This window comes from Labrus bergylta, chromosome 12 (genome assembly GCF_963930695.1).
Source record: "Labrus bergylta chromosome 12, fLabBer1.1, whole genome shotgun sequence".
In the NCBI taxonomy this organism is placed as follows: domain Eukaryota; kingdom Metazoa; phylum Chordata; class Actinopteri; order Labriformes; family Labridae; genus Labrus; species Labrus bergylta.
In genome coordinates, this window is record NC_089206.1 from 18,511,106 (window position 1) to 18,526,249 (window position 15,144).

At 40.2% G+C, this 15,144-nt stretch overlaps 1 protein-coding gene across 10 annotated transcripts in view; it reads left to right on the forward strand.

Annotated features, from left to right (window-relative positions):
- The window catches only part of kif1b (kinesin family member 1B), a 57,758-nt gene extending 43,854 nt beyond the window's left edge, over positions 1 to 13,904 (forward strand). For all 10 annotated transcript variants that reach the window (XM_065961798.1, XM_065961800.1, XM_065961801.1 and 7 more), the window contains 22 exons: positions 802 to 920; positions 1,346 to 1,431; positions 1,919 to 2,048; positions 2,390 to 2,543; positions 2,753 to 2,843; positions 2,947 to 3,065; positions 3,192 to 3,247; positions 4,519 to 4,627; positions 5,252 to 5,318; positions 5,561 to 5,645; positions 6,154 to 6,259; positions 7,602 to 7,716; positions 7,806 to 7,939; positions 8,034 to 8,095; positions 8,204 to 8,349; positions 8,510 to 8,770; positions 8,899 to 8,970; positions 9,262 to 9,383; positions 9,492 to 9,644; positions 9,906 to 10,098; positions 10,402 to 10,520; positions 10,624 to 13,904. In XM_065961798.1, coding sequence (XP_065817870.1) covers positions 802 to 920; positions 1,346 to 1,431; positions 1,919 to 2,048; positions 2,390 to 2,543; positions 2,753 to 2,843; positions 2,947 to 3,065; positions 3,192 to 3,247; positions 4,519 to 4,627; positions 5,252 to 5,318; positions 5,561 to 5,645; positions 6,154 to 6,259; positions 7,602 to 7,716; positions 7,806 to 7,939; positions 8,034 to 8,095; positions 8,204 to 8,349; positions 8,510 to 8,770; positions 8,899 to 8,970; positions 9,262 to 9,383; positions 9,492 to 9,644; positions 9,906 to 10,098; positions 10,402 to 10,520; positions 10,624 to 10,666 — 2,542 coding nt within the window. In that variant the 3' untranslated portion in view covers positions 10,667 to 13,904. The remainder of the gene's footprint in view (positions 1 to 801; positions 921 to 1,345; positions 1,432 to 1,918; positions 2,049 to 2,389; positions 2,544 to 2,752; positions 2,844 to 2,946; positions 3,066 to 3,191; positions 3,248 to 4,518; positions 4,628 to 5,251; positions 5,319 to 5,560; positions 5,646 to 6,153; positions 6,260 to 7,601; positions 7,717 to 7,805; positions 7,940 to 8,033; positions 8,096 to 8,203; positions 8,350 to 8,509; positions 8,771 to 8,898; positions 8,971 to 9,261; positions 9,384 to 9,491; positions 9,645 to 9,905; positions 10,099 to 10,401; positions 10,521 to 10,623) is intronic.
- The last annotated feature ends 1,240 nt before the right edge of the window (positions 13,905 to 15,144 follow it).

Here is a 15,144-nt window from a genome sequence, read left to right on the forward strand (position 1 = left end):
TTATGCTGCAGCGGCATTTGAAATCACAGCACAGGTTTGCTCAGGCTGTCAGCTGACTGATGTAAACATCATAACTTAAATAACAAACGTGTGCAGAAAAATACGACCAGTCAATGCAATCTTCAACCGATCAGATTCTGCTTCAATAGTAGTTCAGCTACCTTCGTCCCCCCCTCTACTCCCGGCCTTGGCCTTGGGGGGGGGGGAGGCGGAAGAGTAGGTCACCAGGGGTGCAGCAAAACAAATCAAGCCCTACAAAACAAAATGTCAGCGAGTGTGTGAATGGGAGACTGACATTGCCACGACACGACACAGTAAAACACACTTTTATGGCATTTGCTGTGGCCTCCAAGGCGATGTGTCATCACCCTGTCACGAAGCTTAAAAATAAGCTGGCCGCCTTAAACTGCTGCTTCATTCACTGCCCTGCAGCATGTGTGATTTTATGTCTGAGTTATTTTATGTTTTTTTTTTGTCTTTAACATATTTGTCACTAATATTGTTTAAAATATTGTTGTCATTAATATGTGCTAAGCACTGTAAATGTTTGAGAAAATTAACATCAACATTTAAGGAGGTCAATAAGTAATGTATCTCTATCAAACATTGTCCCTCTGACCACCATAGTTCTGCAGATTCACAACGTATTGCTTTTACTAGGCTCACATAAATGCATCAGATAACTTAGCAGTTGTATGATGAAAACATTTGAATGTTTGTTGGATCTAAAGTCTGAAGTACAAGTTCAACAATGCACCAGAATCAGCTTTTCATGTCTCTCTTTTCCCTTTTTGCTCACAGAGCTTTTGTGTACTTGAGCAACCTGCTGTACCCTGTGCCACTGGTGCACCGTGTTGCCGTAGTAACAGAGAAGGGCGAGGTGCGTGGTTTCCTGCGTGTGGGGGTTCAGGCTATAGCTGGTGAGTTATTAATGAGATTCTCTAATGAACATGACAGTTAGGATCTTCATGCAAAGGTTATATCCTGTTTATGAATCGGAGTGTTTACCTTTCATTTGTCAAACTGAAAGACGTATTGTTGTTATATGTTTATTACAGAAGCTAAAACATATCTACCAGTTATTCAATACTTTTGTAAAATATGAGGCATTTAATTTGGGTCAATCGTTTGATTATTTAGATACCCAATGTAATAAATAGTTGAAGTAGATTCAAACTGTGCTTTGATTGCGGCGTGCTAACATTTTGAAGAGCCCTTCAAGCCAACAATCTGACTGCAAAAAGAAAATTCCCTCCGATTCTCTGTGTATTCCTTTTGATGCGCTCCGACAGCTCTAAGTCACCTGCAATTGATGCTGATAAGAGGATGGTTTGTCTCTTTGTAGCTGACGAGGAGGCCCCAGACTACGGGTCAGGAGTTAGACAGTCAGGAACCGCCAAGATCTCGTTTGATGATGAGTACTTCAAAAAGGTAAGCCCTGAGTCTGATGAAAGTACTTTCAAAAGTCAAGATGTATGTGAGTATGTGAGAGAGAAGGAGAGGTATTATAATATTTGACTTAAGGGGCCTAGATGGCCTAGTGGGTATGTCACACCCTGCATGTATGTAACAATGACTCTATAGTCTACCAAGCAGGTCCGGGCTCAGTCCCCAATTCTCTTCACTGACCTATCAAATAAATGCTAAAATCTCAAAAAAATAAATCTTTGAAAAATGAAGGTTTTTATTTAAAAGTTTCTTTATTCTTTATTGTCTTAGCTGATCTTAAGGATGTTTTTTAAGGGTTTATGATTTTTTTAAATACATGTACAATGAAGTTCTAAAAAATAAATTAAGCATTGTGCAGGTAGAAATTGTAAATTGTTTTTTTCCCTACCAACTTAATGCTAAGGCCTGCTCTTGAAATGGAATCCTCCTCCCTCTGTTCTTGCGTCTGATTTGTTTTTTGTCCAATCAGAATGACTTTAGCTCCACCGTTATGACCCGCTCTGGCATGTCCCTGGAAGAGCTGCGCATTGTGGAGGGCCAGGGTCAGAGTTCAGAGGTCATCACACCCTCAGAGGAGCTCAACAGAATCAATGACATGGGTAGGGCTGCCAGACCATCACCTCTCCACGCGTAAATCTTGACCTGTAAGCCCAGTGCGAAATGCACTTGGCAGATGGTCCTCTTGAATGCAAAGGAGGTCGTCAAACGTATAGTTATGGAAATTAGACTGACTTCTTTTACTTTGAGAAGGAATGTTTACAAAGGCGGATGATGAGTGAACAGCAGAATCTCAGACTTGATAATGTGCAGAAGTCAGTCTCTTCTTATTGAGCAGAGCTTCTAATTTATATTCACATTACAAAGCACAGGTGCAGCTGCAGTTCATTTACAATAAATCACAGCACTATTCCTCCTCACCTTCTCCTGTCGCTCTCTTCAGACCTCAAGCTGGGAAATGTTGCAGAGACCAAGCTGGGTCTTGATGACGATCTGGTAGGCCAACTGGAGGTGGGCAGCATCTTCACCTTCCGTGTTACGGTGCTCCAGGCCAGCGGCATCCCGCCTGAGTACGCGGATATTTTCTGCCAGTTCAAGTGAGTCTATAGTACTTTTAACTCTTCTCTTTAATGTTAATATCAGAACGACAATTGTAAGTGCCTCAGGGGTGTCTGCGTCGATCAAGACAGAGTAATATATTTTTTTAAATGTAGCGAGGGTCAGATATTGTAAAATAAATCTATGACTAAAAGTCAGTGGATCAGTATAAAATTGTTATTTCTAATAATTAAGTTTCTTTTCTCAGTTTCCTCCATCGTCATGACGAGGCGTTCTCCACCGAGCCTCTGAAGAACGCTGGTAAAGGAGCTCCTCTGGGCTTCTACCATGTTCAAAACGTGAGTGCTCACCTCACACACACAAACACAGGCTGTACTGGAACAAGCTCATGTTAAGTCTTTTTGATGACCCCCTTTTTTTTTCTTTTTACTTGTTGTGCAGATATCAGTTGAGGTCACTGAGTCTTTCATTGAGTACATCAAGAGTAAGCCCATCGTGTTTGAAGTGTTCGGTCACTACCAGCAGCATCCTCTGCACCTTCATGGACAGGACCTAATCAGGTTGGTTGAGAATGTATTAAGATTTTTCTCTGTTGAGAGAGAGTTTTTTTTTAGGCCCATTTTTGAAAATTAGGTTGCTATTTGTATTTGGCACTCATGATAGGTTAATTGTCTCTTTAATTTCAGTCCTCCAACACCATCAAGGAAATACTATCCTATTCCCATGCCTCTGTCTAGACCAGGTACGTCTTTTGATGTCATCACTGCACATGCACAATGACAATATGTTCTGCACTTTTCACCCTCATTTCATCACATTTCTTTTGTTTGTTCTGGTTATATCAGCATGCCTCATGTTTCCTTCCAATTTCTTTTCATTTCTTGCCTCCTTTGGATTTTTCTTTTTGTCTCTTTTTTAATCGTCACCCACCGTCCATAATCATCTTACCCAACCCTGTCCTCTCCCTTCCTCATCTCCCTTTTCGCATGACCCCTCTGATCCTTCTCACCATTTGTACTATGTCACATTTCAAAACCTCAGACCATACCCGTAAGATAGAGTTGGTCCGTTACCTTATGAGCGGCTATGTGAACGGCAAAGTGCTGGACACGCTGTCCGAGCACGCCAATGCCCTGGCTTCCTCCGCTGTGGCCAGTCTGGAGGACGAGGCAGAGCAGCTCTCTCACTTCCCGTTCCTCCCAGTGCCCAGTGACCCTGTGCTAATTGTGCCGAGGCACCATGGTTGGTACAGCAATCCCTGTAGTAGCTAACAAGAGCAGGCCTTAGATGCACTGTTGTTGCTTAGTATTTAGGATAGTGCTGTGCTTTGTGGTGTGAATGCAGACTGTAGCAGGGTAAAGCTCTACAGTGGTTTGTGTCCTGCACCTCACTGCAGCTTTATTCAGGTCCAGTCAGCTCAGTCCAAACCTCCCCTGTCGCTTACAAAGTGGCCTTTCCTGAAACCTTCAGGTAAAGCTGCTGCGTGGGCTGAATCCAAAGCCAAATAATACATTGAGTATTTATCATAATCAAAGGAGATCACTGGCACAGCATTCAAATATACAAATATGAATCCAGAGGCTTAAGATTTTAACGCTTCAGCTACAGTTCAATTACATTACATTTCATATGGAATAATGTTCATTTCAACCATAGTGAACACAAATGAATGTAGCTGTGTGCCTCAAAGATTAGCCCATTTCAACGGGAACATAATCCTAATGTGTCAGACACCAGGGAGCTGTCAGTGGGAGTGTAATCTGTGGTTTAGCCCCTCAGAGAATCTCAGTATGTGCTCTCCTGTATGTAGTTTCCTCTTTTCTTTGTCCAGTTTTTTAAAATACAAATGTCTTTATAATAAACATTAGCTAATGGCTCTGTAGCCTGGAGCAGTGTCTTCACATCCCATGTCCAGCATCCGTTCGCTCCTCCATTTGAAATAGTTTATTTCTTTACGTATTTAAATTCAGCCCCTCTTAGATTTGTTAATCTGTGTCCGTGTGTTTCTGACAGTTCCAGCCACCAAGTTGAACACCATCACCAAGTCCAACCTGGGTCAGTGTGTCAGCAAGTACGACCTGCTGGTTTGGTTTGAGATCAGCGAGCTGGAGCCAACCGGAGAGTGAGTGGAACATGCATTCGTATATAACAACAAATATGAAAATACAGGATATAAGATCTCAAATCCATTTTTAATGTGCTGTTTTTGATAAAGAAAATGACTTGGAGAATTGCCATCACTACATTACTAGGAGAAGTACTTTCAACTTGACACAGTTGCAGAATGTTTTGGCAAAATGAATTGACATGTATTTAAAAAAGCATACAGTTCAAATATACGTTAACTGATAAAGAAAGGGAAGTCAATTAAAGGGATGATAGAGAAATGCATCTATAAAAACATTTATGATGTGTATAGAACATCTATGTTCTTTAAAGGGTTTTATTTAGTGAAATAGAGCTTCATAAAATGTGTCCCTAAAAAACACCAGAATCTCCTGGTACTCACCAATAGAAGCCTGGGCCACATGCGCAATAAAAACATCATAAAAATAGACGGACTCATAAAAATATAAAGAGCTTGTGAGCCTTGTGAGCTTCTGTTTAAAAGCGGTCAGAGAGTTTGTGGACCTGAGAGCTCTTTATTCAGAAGCACAGAAACAAGAAGACATTTCTCAAGTTATCATAAATAGTAGCATATCATGTTTTGTGTGTTGGGCAAAGTATAACACCCCCCCATCTCCAGGTACATACCAGCTGTGGTGGATCACAGTGGAGGACTGCCGTGCCATGGCACCTACCTACTGCACCAGGTACAGGAGATCTACTCAATTACTACTGATCACACATTCTGCTAATCAAATGTATTGACTCAATTACTTTAAATGCAAAATCAGATGGGACTGTGTTTACTTATTAAACCTCAAATGTGGTGTCATATTGTTGTGTGGTTGTACATCTGTAAATACATCTTCTTCACGAATAGCATTAAGAGGCTGATTTTTGTTCTAGCTTTTACCGCCCTGATCCTAAGCTCCTGTCATTTCTGCTGCAGGGAATACAGCGGAGGATCACTGTGACTCTCATCCACGAAAAGGGGAGCGAGCTCCACTGGAAGGACGTCCGAGAGCTGGTCGTTGGTAAGCAGTACTCCCTCAGCAGGGATTATAGACACACAAAACACAGCAGTTTCGCAGCAGAAGAGAAGAAGAGGTTGTCACAAGATTGTTTCCTCATTCACACAGCAGAAGCAGTGGATACCCTGAGAATATGATATAAAACACCTTCTAGTGTCTCACAGGAGGCTTGTGAGGCAACAGTGTAAATATGTCTAACACAACTTGGGAGTTGTATCTGTCTCTCACCTCAGGCTGCCTCTCTTTAAGTAGTTATAACTGTTGCTGCAACTGATGGGCAAAATAGTGACATCTCATATATTTAGAATTATAGCTGTTACCATTCAAACATGAGAGAAAAAAGCAGCATTTTTAAGAGTATATCTGCTGGACATTATGACAATAATATTAATGGACAAACAGGATGTTGAACTACTCTACTGCCTGAGTTTACTTTATATTAAAAAGTAAGTCTTTTAAGCTCTTGTGATGACAGTATGTTGAGTAATGTTTCTGCTCTGTCTTCCACCAGGTCGTATCAGGAACAAGACTGAGGTGGATGACAGTGCTGCGGACGCCGTCCTCTCTCTGAACATCATATCTGCCAAGAACATCAAATCATCCCACAACTCCAACAGGTACCTGAAGTGCACGCACACACACACACACACTTTAAGTCTCTGAATGTCTTAAATGTAGTTGTACTTGATTAATATCATATGCTCAGCAGACACAACATCTCAAGGTATAAACCCACTGGTTTATTGGTACTCAATGGCCGTTACTAATTTTAGCTTGTATTCTGTTTAAACACATTTTTCCATTTAGTAAAGCCAATTTAGTTTCTGATACATAATTAGTGGATTTATTTTCCTCCGTAAGTTTAAAAAAGAGCATTAGGCAGTATCTGTGTGTGTTTTTTGTGTATATTCATTGGAATCATTGCATGACCATTTCCATTTTCTCTGCTGTTACTTTTTTCTGTTGATTTGCTTCATTGTCTCTGTTGCCTGACTCTCTGTGCTTCTCTTTTTTGTTTTCTTTGCACTCTCTTTTTCCTCCCGCTGCGGCTGGACTCTTGATTGTGCTCAGGCTTTCTATTGATAAGGATATTGATAGGTACCAGTGACCTGAAAACACAAGGCTCCTTCTGCGAAAAAGAGCCTTATGTTTTCTCTCTAGTCCTATAGATCCATAGAAATAAGTTCTACACAGTTGATGTTTCTTGTTGGCATGTTGCATTAAAGTCTGCCTTTATTAAAATCTATATTTGAAGTCTGAAAACAAATAAGATTCTAAATCATTCATGCACAGATAAAGGCAATCTTACATGCAAATGCCATTTTTTCGATGAGTTTGTTTCATGGTCTGTAGCACCCTGACTCCACAAACTACTTTACTCTGTGCTGTTGTTTATTGTATGAGTCTTCACTAATAATAACCTAGTGTGACACAAACAGGGCTCTTCTAGCTATCAGTGTGTGGGTAAGAGTGCCCCCTGCTGCCAAAAACAGGAACAACGTTACCTCAGAGAGGTTCACAACATTTTTTTTTTAGAAGACAGGCAGACTCTGAATAAGGACACGGTGTCCTGTAAAATAGTCAGTGACTTGAATTTATATATCTTTATGTACTTAGCATCATTGCTGTCAGGTATATTATTTGTTCTTCAACATAAACATGAAAATACCTAGGACCCGTATATTTTGCTTGTAATCATCGTGGGTCTGTAGCAGATGTTACACAGACACATCTGTGTGCACTCAGCACTTCCTTTACACGCCTGTTAAGGACTCTCTCACTCTGCTCTCACCTTAGTATGTTTACTCACATGCTATAAATACTAAGGAAATGTGTGAGGTTCCACTTCAGTCACTGCACACTGTTCACTCTCTAATCACTGTAGAGGATGATATAATATAAGATCATTTATTTAGCTATTTTTGTGAATAATTTAAGATTTTCATCTTTTCCCTTCAGGACTTTCTACCGCTTTGAGGCCGTGTGGGACAGCTCCCTGCACAACTCTCTACTGTTAAACCGAGTCACTCCATATGGAGAGAAGATCTACATGACATTGTCTGCATATCTGGAGGTCAGTCATTGCTCCTCTGCATTGAGCTCTCTTTTTTTCCTTTTGAATGTAAACGCAGGTAACACACTTACTGTGTCTCTTCTTCACAGCTGGACCACTGCATACAGCCTGCTATTATTACCAAAGACATCTGCATGGTGTTCTACTCGCGAGATGCAAAGATCTCTCCTCCTCGTTCCCTCAGGAACCTCTTTGGGAGCGGATACTCCAAAACCCCTGACTGGTAAGACCTTTTTATGTCAATCAAACTAAAGATGGATGAATAATGTTTTATCCCTGCAGTTCCCTTAAACAGTATCTATTTCATTTCATTAAAGCAATCGAGTCACTGGCATCTATGAGCTGAGCTTGTGCAAAATGTCTGACAGTGGAAGCCCAGGTGAGCAAACTCAAAATATACAACATTCATAAACTGAATCAAAACAAGTAGCCATGTTTATATCAAAACTGAGCACTTAACCAAAACAAGTCTTTTTGTTCTGAGCAGGGATGCAGCGGAGGAGGAGAAAGATCCTGGACACATCAGTGGCTTATGTGCGTGGAGAGGAGAACCTGGCTGGATGGAGGCCCAGAGGAGACAGTCTCATCCTGGAGCACCAATGGGAGCTGGAGAAGATGGAGCAGCTGCATGAGGTGGGTCTTAAAAAATCACATTGACCTTTTACTCATGCTGCCTTCCTGTCTCATATACCACTTATATACAATTTCCCACTATCCTTTTTAAACTTTTTTTCTTACTTGTTCTTTCTGACTTCTTGACTTGCAACTAATCCTGACCGTTCCATTCGTCCAGGTGGAAAAGACCCGTCACTTGCTCCTGCTGAGGGAGAAGCTGGGAGAGGCGGCTCCAGTGGGAACAGCTCCCACCACAAAGTCCCTGAGCGAGTTGTTGTCCCCGAGCATGAGCACAGGCAGCCTGTCCACCTCCACCTCCATCTCCTCACAGATCTCCAGCACCACCTTCGAAAGTGCCATCACCCCCAGCGAGAGCAGTGGCTACGACTCGGCCGACATCGAGAGCCTGGTGGATCGAGAGAAGGAGCTGGCTACTAAGGTGTGGGCAAATTTAGTATTATAGGATTTTCACAGAGACTATCTACTCTCTGATGCAGTGTTATCATCTGGCAACAGCTGCTTCTCCTCTCCTGTGAACATAACTGACTCATCTTTGTTCTCTCTCAGTGCCTGCGCCTCCTGACACACACCTACAACAGTGAATATAACCAGGTGGTCAACAGTATCAGTGACTGCAAAGTGAGTAATAATACTCCAAACAGTCAAAACTTTAAATCCCATTTTATGTTTGTCACATTTTCCTTTTTTTAAACGACGTTATGATTCTACTTGTATCGTAAGATTTGTCGTAATGCTTCTAGTCAAAAAGATGTAGCAAATAGGCAAGTGACCATTTATCATCTACTGTCGCTAATAGTTACTTCATTTCTGCACTCTTCAAATAATAATCAGCATTTTTCCTCTTACACTGTTTTTCTTTGAGTAAAAAACAATGAGTTAAAGAATATTTCCTTCTTTTTTTCCCCACAGCTCTCAGACATTTCACCAATGGGACGTGACCCATCAGTGACTAGCTTCAGCAGCGCTACCCTCACCCCCTCCTCCACCTGCCCCTCTCTGGCTGACTCCCGCTGTAGTTCCATGGACCAGAAGTAAATCAAATCTCTAAATTCATACAAACAACACATTGCTTTTTTTGTATTTTAAAGTTATTGGTAGGTTGTCACGCTGATGCTTACTTGTTGTACTGTGCTCCAAAGGACTCCAGAGAACAGCTCCCGTGCCTCCAGCCCCTCCTGCTCAGACTATGAAAACTTCCCAATGGTCCCCACTCTCGAGGCCTCCTACCTGGCACGGGCTGGAAAGAACGAGTTCCTCAACTTGGTGCCTGATATTGAAGAAATGAGGCCAGGGTGAGTGCTTCCATTTTTTTCTATTTTTCTCTCATTATAGTCTTATTTTTTTATCTGAAGACATGAAAATATGCCAACATGAGATGCATCTCAAAGCTCTGACAAAGACAGATAATCCTGTAAGAGGACATTATATGAATGGATTTGTACTTACGAATGTGGGTGCTTTCAACTGGCAGTAGACTTAGTTCCCATCTGCAGGGGAAAAAAAGCTCTCCTTCAATAGATAGATCATTTTAACTTATATTTGTTCCATTTTAGATCGGTTGTGTCTAAGAAAGGTTTCCTGAGCTTCATGGAGCCACGCTCCAACTCGTGGGTGAAGCACTTTGTGGTTGTGCGTCGGCCCTATGTCTTCATCTACAACAGCGACAAAGATCCAGTGGAGAGAGGCGTCCTCAACCTCTCCACAGCACAGGTGGAGTACAGTGAAGACCAGCAGGCCATGCTCAAGGTAAAGTGCAAAACCATTAACCATAACCATGCCTCTCAATGTCTTGTGCATTTTCAATAAGTAAATGTACTTTTGATTGAAGTAAAACCTGAATCCGATAACTCCATTAGATACAAAGCACTGGTAGAGTTTAAAGCAGTAATGATGTTATTTTGCAAGCTCTTCACAACAACTTTGAAATTAAAAGCATGGAGAACAACTTTCAAAGGCTGGCTTTTCTCTTTAAGGACTGCACGGCTTGTGTTCACCTTGTCTTGTCTTCAAAGACACAGCTCCACAAATACTTGATGTTTTTCCTTTCAGACTCCGAACACATTCGCTGTGTGCACAAAACATCGAGGGATCCTCCTGCAGGCCAACAATGAGAAAGACATGAACGACTGGCTATACGCCTTTAACCCTCTGCTAGCAGGAACGATAAGGTACTCACTCAATTTTCTCACATTGCTCCTAACATGAAGCAGCACTGTGCTCTTCAGAATCAACTATCTGCTGTTATCGTAACATGAAATCCTGTCCCCACAGATCTAAGCTGGCGAGGAGGCGCAGTGGCCTGTTGAAGAACTGAGAGAAAAGAAAATTCACTGCTTCCATAGTTTCTGGAAAGCTTTTGAACATACCAAGTGTTAACACTTATTAATCATTGTGATTCTTGACAGTGTTCTCTTGTAAGTAGACTTGTGGCTTAAGTCTCCTTTCATGCGACTAAAAGTTTCAGTTCCAGAGGAATTTTGCCCCCCTTCTCCCTCCAGCGACCCTCTGACAACTTAGCTTTCCTCCTCTCTATTTCTCCTCCCCTCCTCCTCCCCTCCTCCTCCTCCTCCTCCTCCTCCTCCTCCTCCTCCTCAGCTTTTAGTGTTTTTGGTTTTATGACAATGTTTGAGTCTTATTTGTTCTGCTTTGTTGTCATTCTCTAACTCCCCTGATTAGTAGCATGTTGTAATAGTCTACTTGTGTGTGCACGATTCTTCAGAAACTGTTCTTTCTGGCCACTAATTTCAGTTTGCCAATCATCTGTAAAAAGAGAAGTCTTATCAGTGTTATTTGTGTCTAGAGAAACCTTTTATTTAATTGTTTGTTTCCTTTTTTTTAATTTAATGCCCGCATGATAACTGCAGCAGACCTCAGGAGTAGACCAGATTTCTTACTCAAAAAATTGTAAACAAATATCTCCAATTGACATATCAGTTTACGTTCTGCTAGCAAAGCTACTTAAGGATCTAGTGCTGCTAATGAATTTATAGGCGATTCTTCTCTTCATTAGATTTACATTGACCACTGCCTATAGCTCCCTTTGACCGCCTCGTTAAAAGCCTTTAGAAAGACATTAAGTAAAAGAAATTGTCTAAGCCCCAACTAAGCCAAACATGAGGGCAGCACTGGATATCTCACTTTCAACCATGTGATATTGAGATCCCACTCCTCAGTCCCTGTAAATACACCAACTCCCACCCGCTACAGTCCTGTCAGTGAGCTATACATTAAGAAATACAAATACACATGCTTACAGGAGAAACATACAAAGATAATATCTCAGAATTAAAAACATGACGACAGATTGTTCCTGCAGGAGTCGATATTTGTCCCTGTCCTTTCAATAATAATAAAAAACACAGAAGTCAGGTTTCAAGAAGAGGAGGAGGAGGAGGAGGGAGATGGACGTTATTGTACATACAGTCTGTTCTGGGATCAGTGTGGTAGATATCTCTCATTGAAAACATTCCTCTCAGCTCCTCTTGCTCTTTGCATTTTTTTTTTTTCTTGAACTAACATGTTGAGCATTGAAACTCGAAAGTGTCTCAACATTTGCTATAGATTAGTTGAAGTGTCATGTATGTGTGATTCAGAAGACAAAGGAGAACCTGTTGACACGGGAGAACAAAGTGAGATGGAGAAGGAAGTTGCTCTAGTTGCGTTAGCCTTGATGCCAGTAGTTAATTAATGAAGCTGCTAGCATGTAGCCTGCAGAACGGATGATGATAGTCTGACCCATGACTCACTCAGTGAAATACTTCATGTTCTGCAGCACTGTAGGTTACCATATTTTTTTTCCTTTCATCTAACTCTCATTGTTTGAATTTTTTTAATTATTAACACGGGTGATTTTTTTTTATTATGCTTTAACCATTCCATAGTGAAGTTTTATATGAAATGTAACAGAGGGCATTGATGACCTAATTTGTAACCAACTATATTGGTGTTAAACCTTATTTTGCACATTAACACATATCTATAGCAAGACGAGGGCAGATCATCACACATGTTGAATCCAGGATTATTTTTGAGTATCAGGATCACTGATAAGAGCACATATCATGGCTACACTGGATAGCTGTTTGTCGAAAAGGCTTACTAGAAAGAAGACAGAAAGAAGGAAGAGATATTAAAGGGAAGACATACTCAAAGGTTTTATTTTATGCATTGTTTGTGAATATTTTTGCTCTGTACATCGAACTAAAGCTGCTACATTTGGCTCCTGATAATTGGCGCTTTTGGTGCCTCTGTTTCTACAAATGGTACGAGTGGGACGCGTACAGCTGGGTGTTAAAAACTCTGGCCAGCCAACCAGTACTAATGCCTGCTGTATTGTGTGAAGGGGTCAAATGTGTTGAAACAAAGGTAGCCATGCCTGTTACAAGTAACAGTGGAATTATTTGAGATGATTTGTCATTGATGCTGATATAAGAACGGAAAACATTTTCCTCAGAAGTCAGAGTGAGTTAAACTTGCAGGGTTTGTGTCCTCAGGTCAGCCAACCTGCTGGTCACAGAAACCAACAATCGAATCAAAATGTTTCTGAGAAATGTTTTTGACTGTATGAAAGGAGAACATGAAGAAAACAAAATACTTGTATGTACTGATTGAGTCTTGAAGTGCATATGTACCTCACATATGTGAGCTACATATCGACCTGATGATGTCTGACAGAGCAAACATTTTCACTTCAGTGACTTATTTGCAGAGGTCTATTTGGATTGTGTGTATTTATTGTTTGCAATGTATATATTAGTTTGCAGCTCTTTGCACATATCAATAAAAGGTTCAACTAACTGATCAAATAAAGTCTATGCGGTCTAGTTGTTCTACTCAGAGTGAACCAAAAGAAGGTGTGGCAGCCTCTGCCAGTCTGGAGAGTGTCGAATGTACTATGAACATGTTTTTCCATCATTTAAAAAAAAAAAGAAAAAAAAAAGAGAACTGAAATGTAACCTGCTGCTTCTTTTCAGGGCAGGTGAGTTACAGAAGTAAGTTATTAGAAAGTGGTTTTAGTGAAAGTCTCATTTACTGCTCATGCTAGACAGCCACTTCATTAGAACTAGATAAAGGTGGTTTTACTATTTTTTTCTAATATCAGGGAATAGAATACAAAGTAGCTAGTGACATCTAAAATGACAGTATACTATTGTTCTGCTGGTGTCTTTCTTCACCTCAACACTTTTTTCCGTTGATGCCTTTCAAACAAAACTAGCCAGGATATTTCCCATTATCCCCTCTTAAGATTAATATCAGTTAACAGCGCTCCCTTACGATTTGTTCACCCACAGAAATGACACACCATGGCATTAAACACTGTACATTAATTGTCAGACTGGTTTCATTTTCATACTTATTTTGTAAATATCTGTGTTGTATGGAGCTTGAATTAAAATGTAAATATGTTTACTGTATTTGTAATAAATATAATCCATTCGCTGTATAGCATAGATGTGTCATGCAGATATCCTAATTCTGTGTATGGTAATCTTGCACCATTGAACTGTTTAGTGAATGAGGCAACAATAAAAAAGCAAACAAGCAGAACAAGTGCCGCCTGTTTGTCTACTCCTTTGGCACAGTTTACTCCAGTTTTTCACATGATTTTATGTGTCACAACTGCCTGACATCTCTGCCAGGAATTAATTAATTAATTATACAGTATATGCATATATTTTAAGTTAAATGTAGGTAATTATACCTTAGTAGGTCCGTCTTGACTTGACTTTGACTCAAAATGATGAGGCTAGGTTTAATTATTATTCTTATTTTTCCAGACTATTGGCTCTAAATGTACATAACCTTTTTGATTCATCTCTTAATTTTGTCTCTCTTTTTTGTTCAATTTTGACTTGCATAGGAACTAGATTGACTCTTTTTCACTTATTTCTTAGTTTTAATTCGTATCCTAATTCTGAATTTGTATTTGATGCTTACTTTTGACTTCGGATCTCATTAATCTGAGAATTGAGTATTTTTACTTTTACCATTCCCAACTTTACAGGAATCTTATCTTTTTCTGGGAGGGAGTTTTAACACTTTTCTAAGTAAGAACTCCTTTTCTGTGAAACTTAGACCTCATAAACAATACTGTGCTATATGTAAATAACATTGTTAGATACACTTTTTCATTGCACTGAAGAGAATATTATACAACGCTGAGGATCTGGATTATTTCCCAAGCACAACTTCCTCATTCATGTCCATCATGCCTGTAGATTTCCTTGAACTGGTAAAGTGCCGAGTCATTTTCCTTGACATCTGTCATAGATTTCCAGTGATTATGGAAGTAATGGGGGATAGTTTATTAGCTGTGTGAAATCTTAGTCTGTGGGGTTCTCAGTGTAAGTGAAGAAAGACTACTAAGTAAGCAATATTACTAAAGCTTTGTGCTTGTTGTGAATTGTATGATATATGATTCCATAAAAGCAGAAATGAGCACACAAAATGATTTATATTTTATATAATAAATTATATTCTATAGCCATGGTTGTATTAACCTGCGTGGTTGCACAGAATCAAATGATCCGCTTGATTCTCCCACCACTGGCCCAGGGTTTGTGAAGGTGAAATATGCAGGAATTTATCCCTGAAGGCAGATTTTGAAAGCGGGTGTCTCTTCAACACTGGACTCTACAATTAGGTATAACACATAGAACCCGTCTCAAGGCCTCAAGCCTTGTCAAACTTAAGCTGCACACGTTTCTAAACAATATTCCATATAGGAACACTAAAAGTTCAAATTTAAAAATCTATGGGATTTCATTTGAAACCCTTTTGGGACAGCAGCGT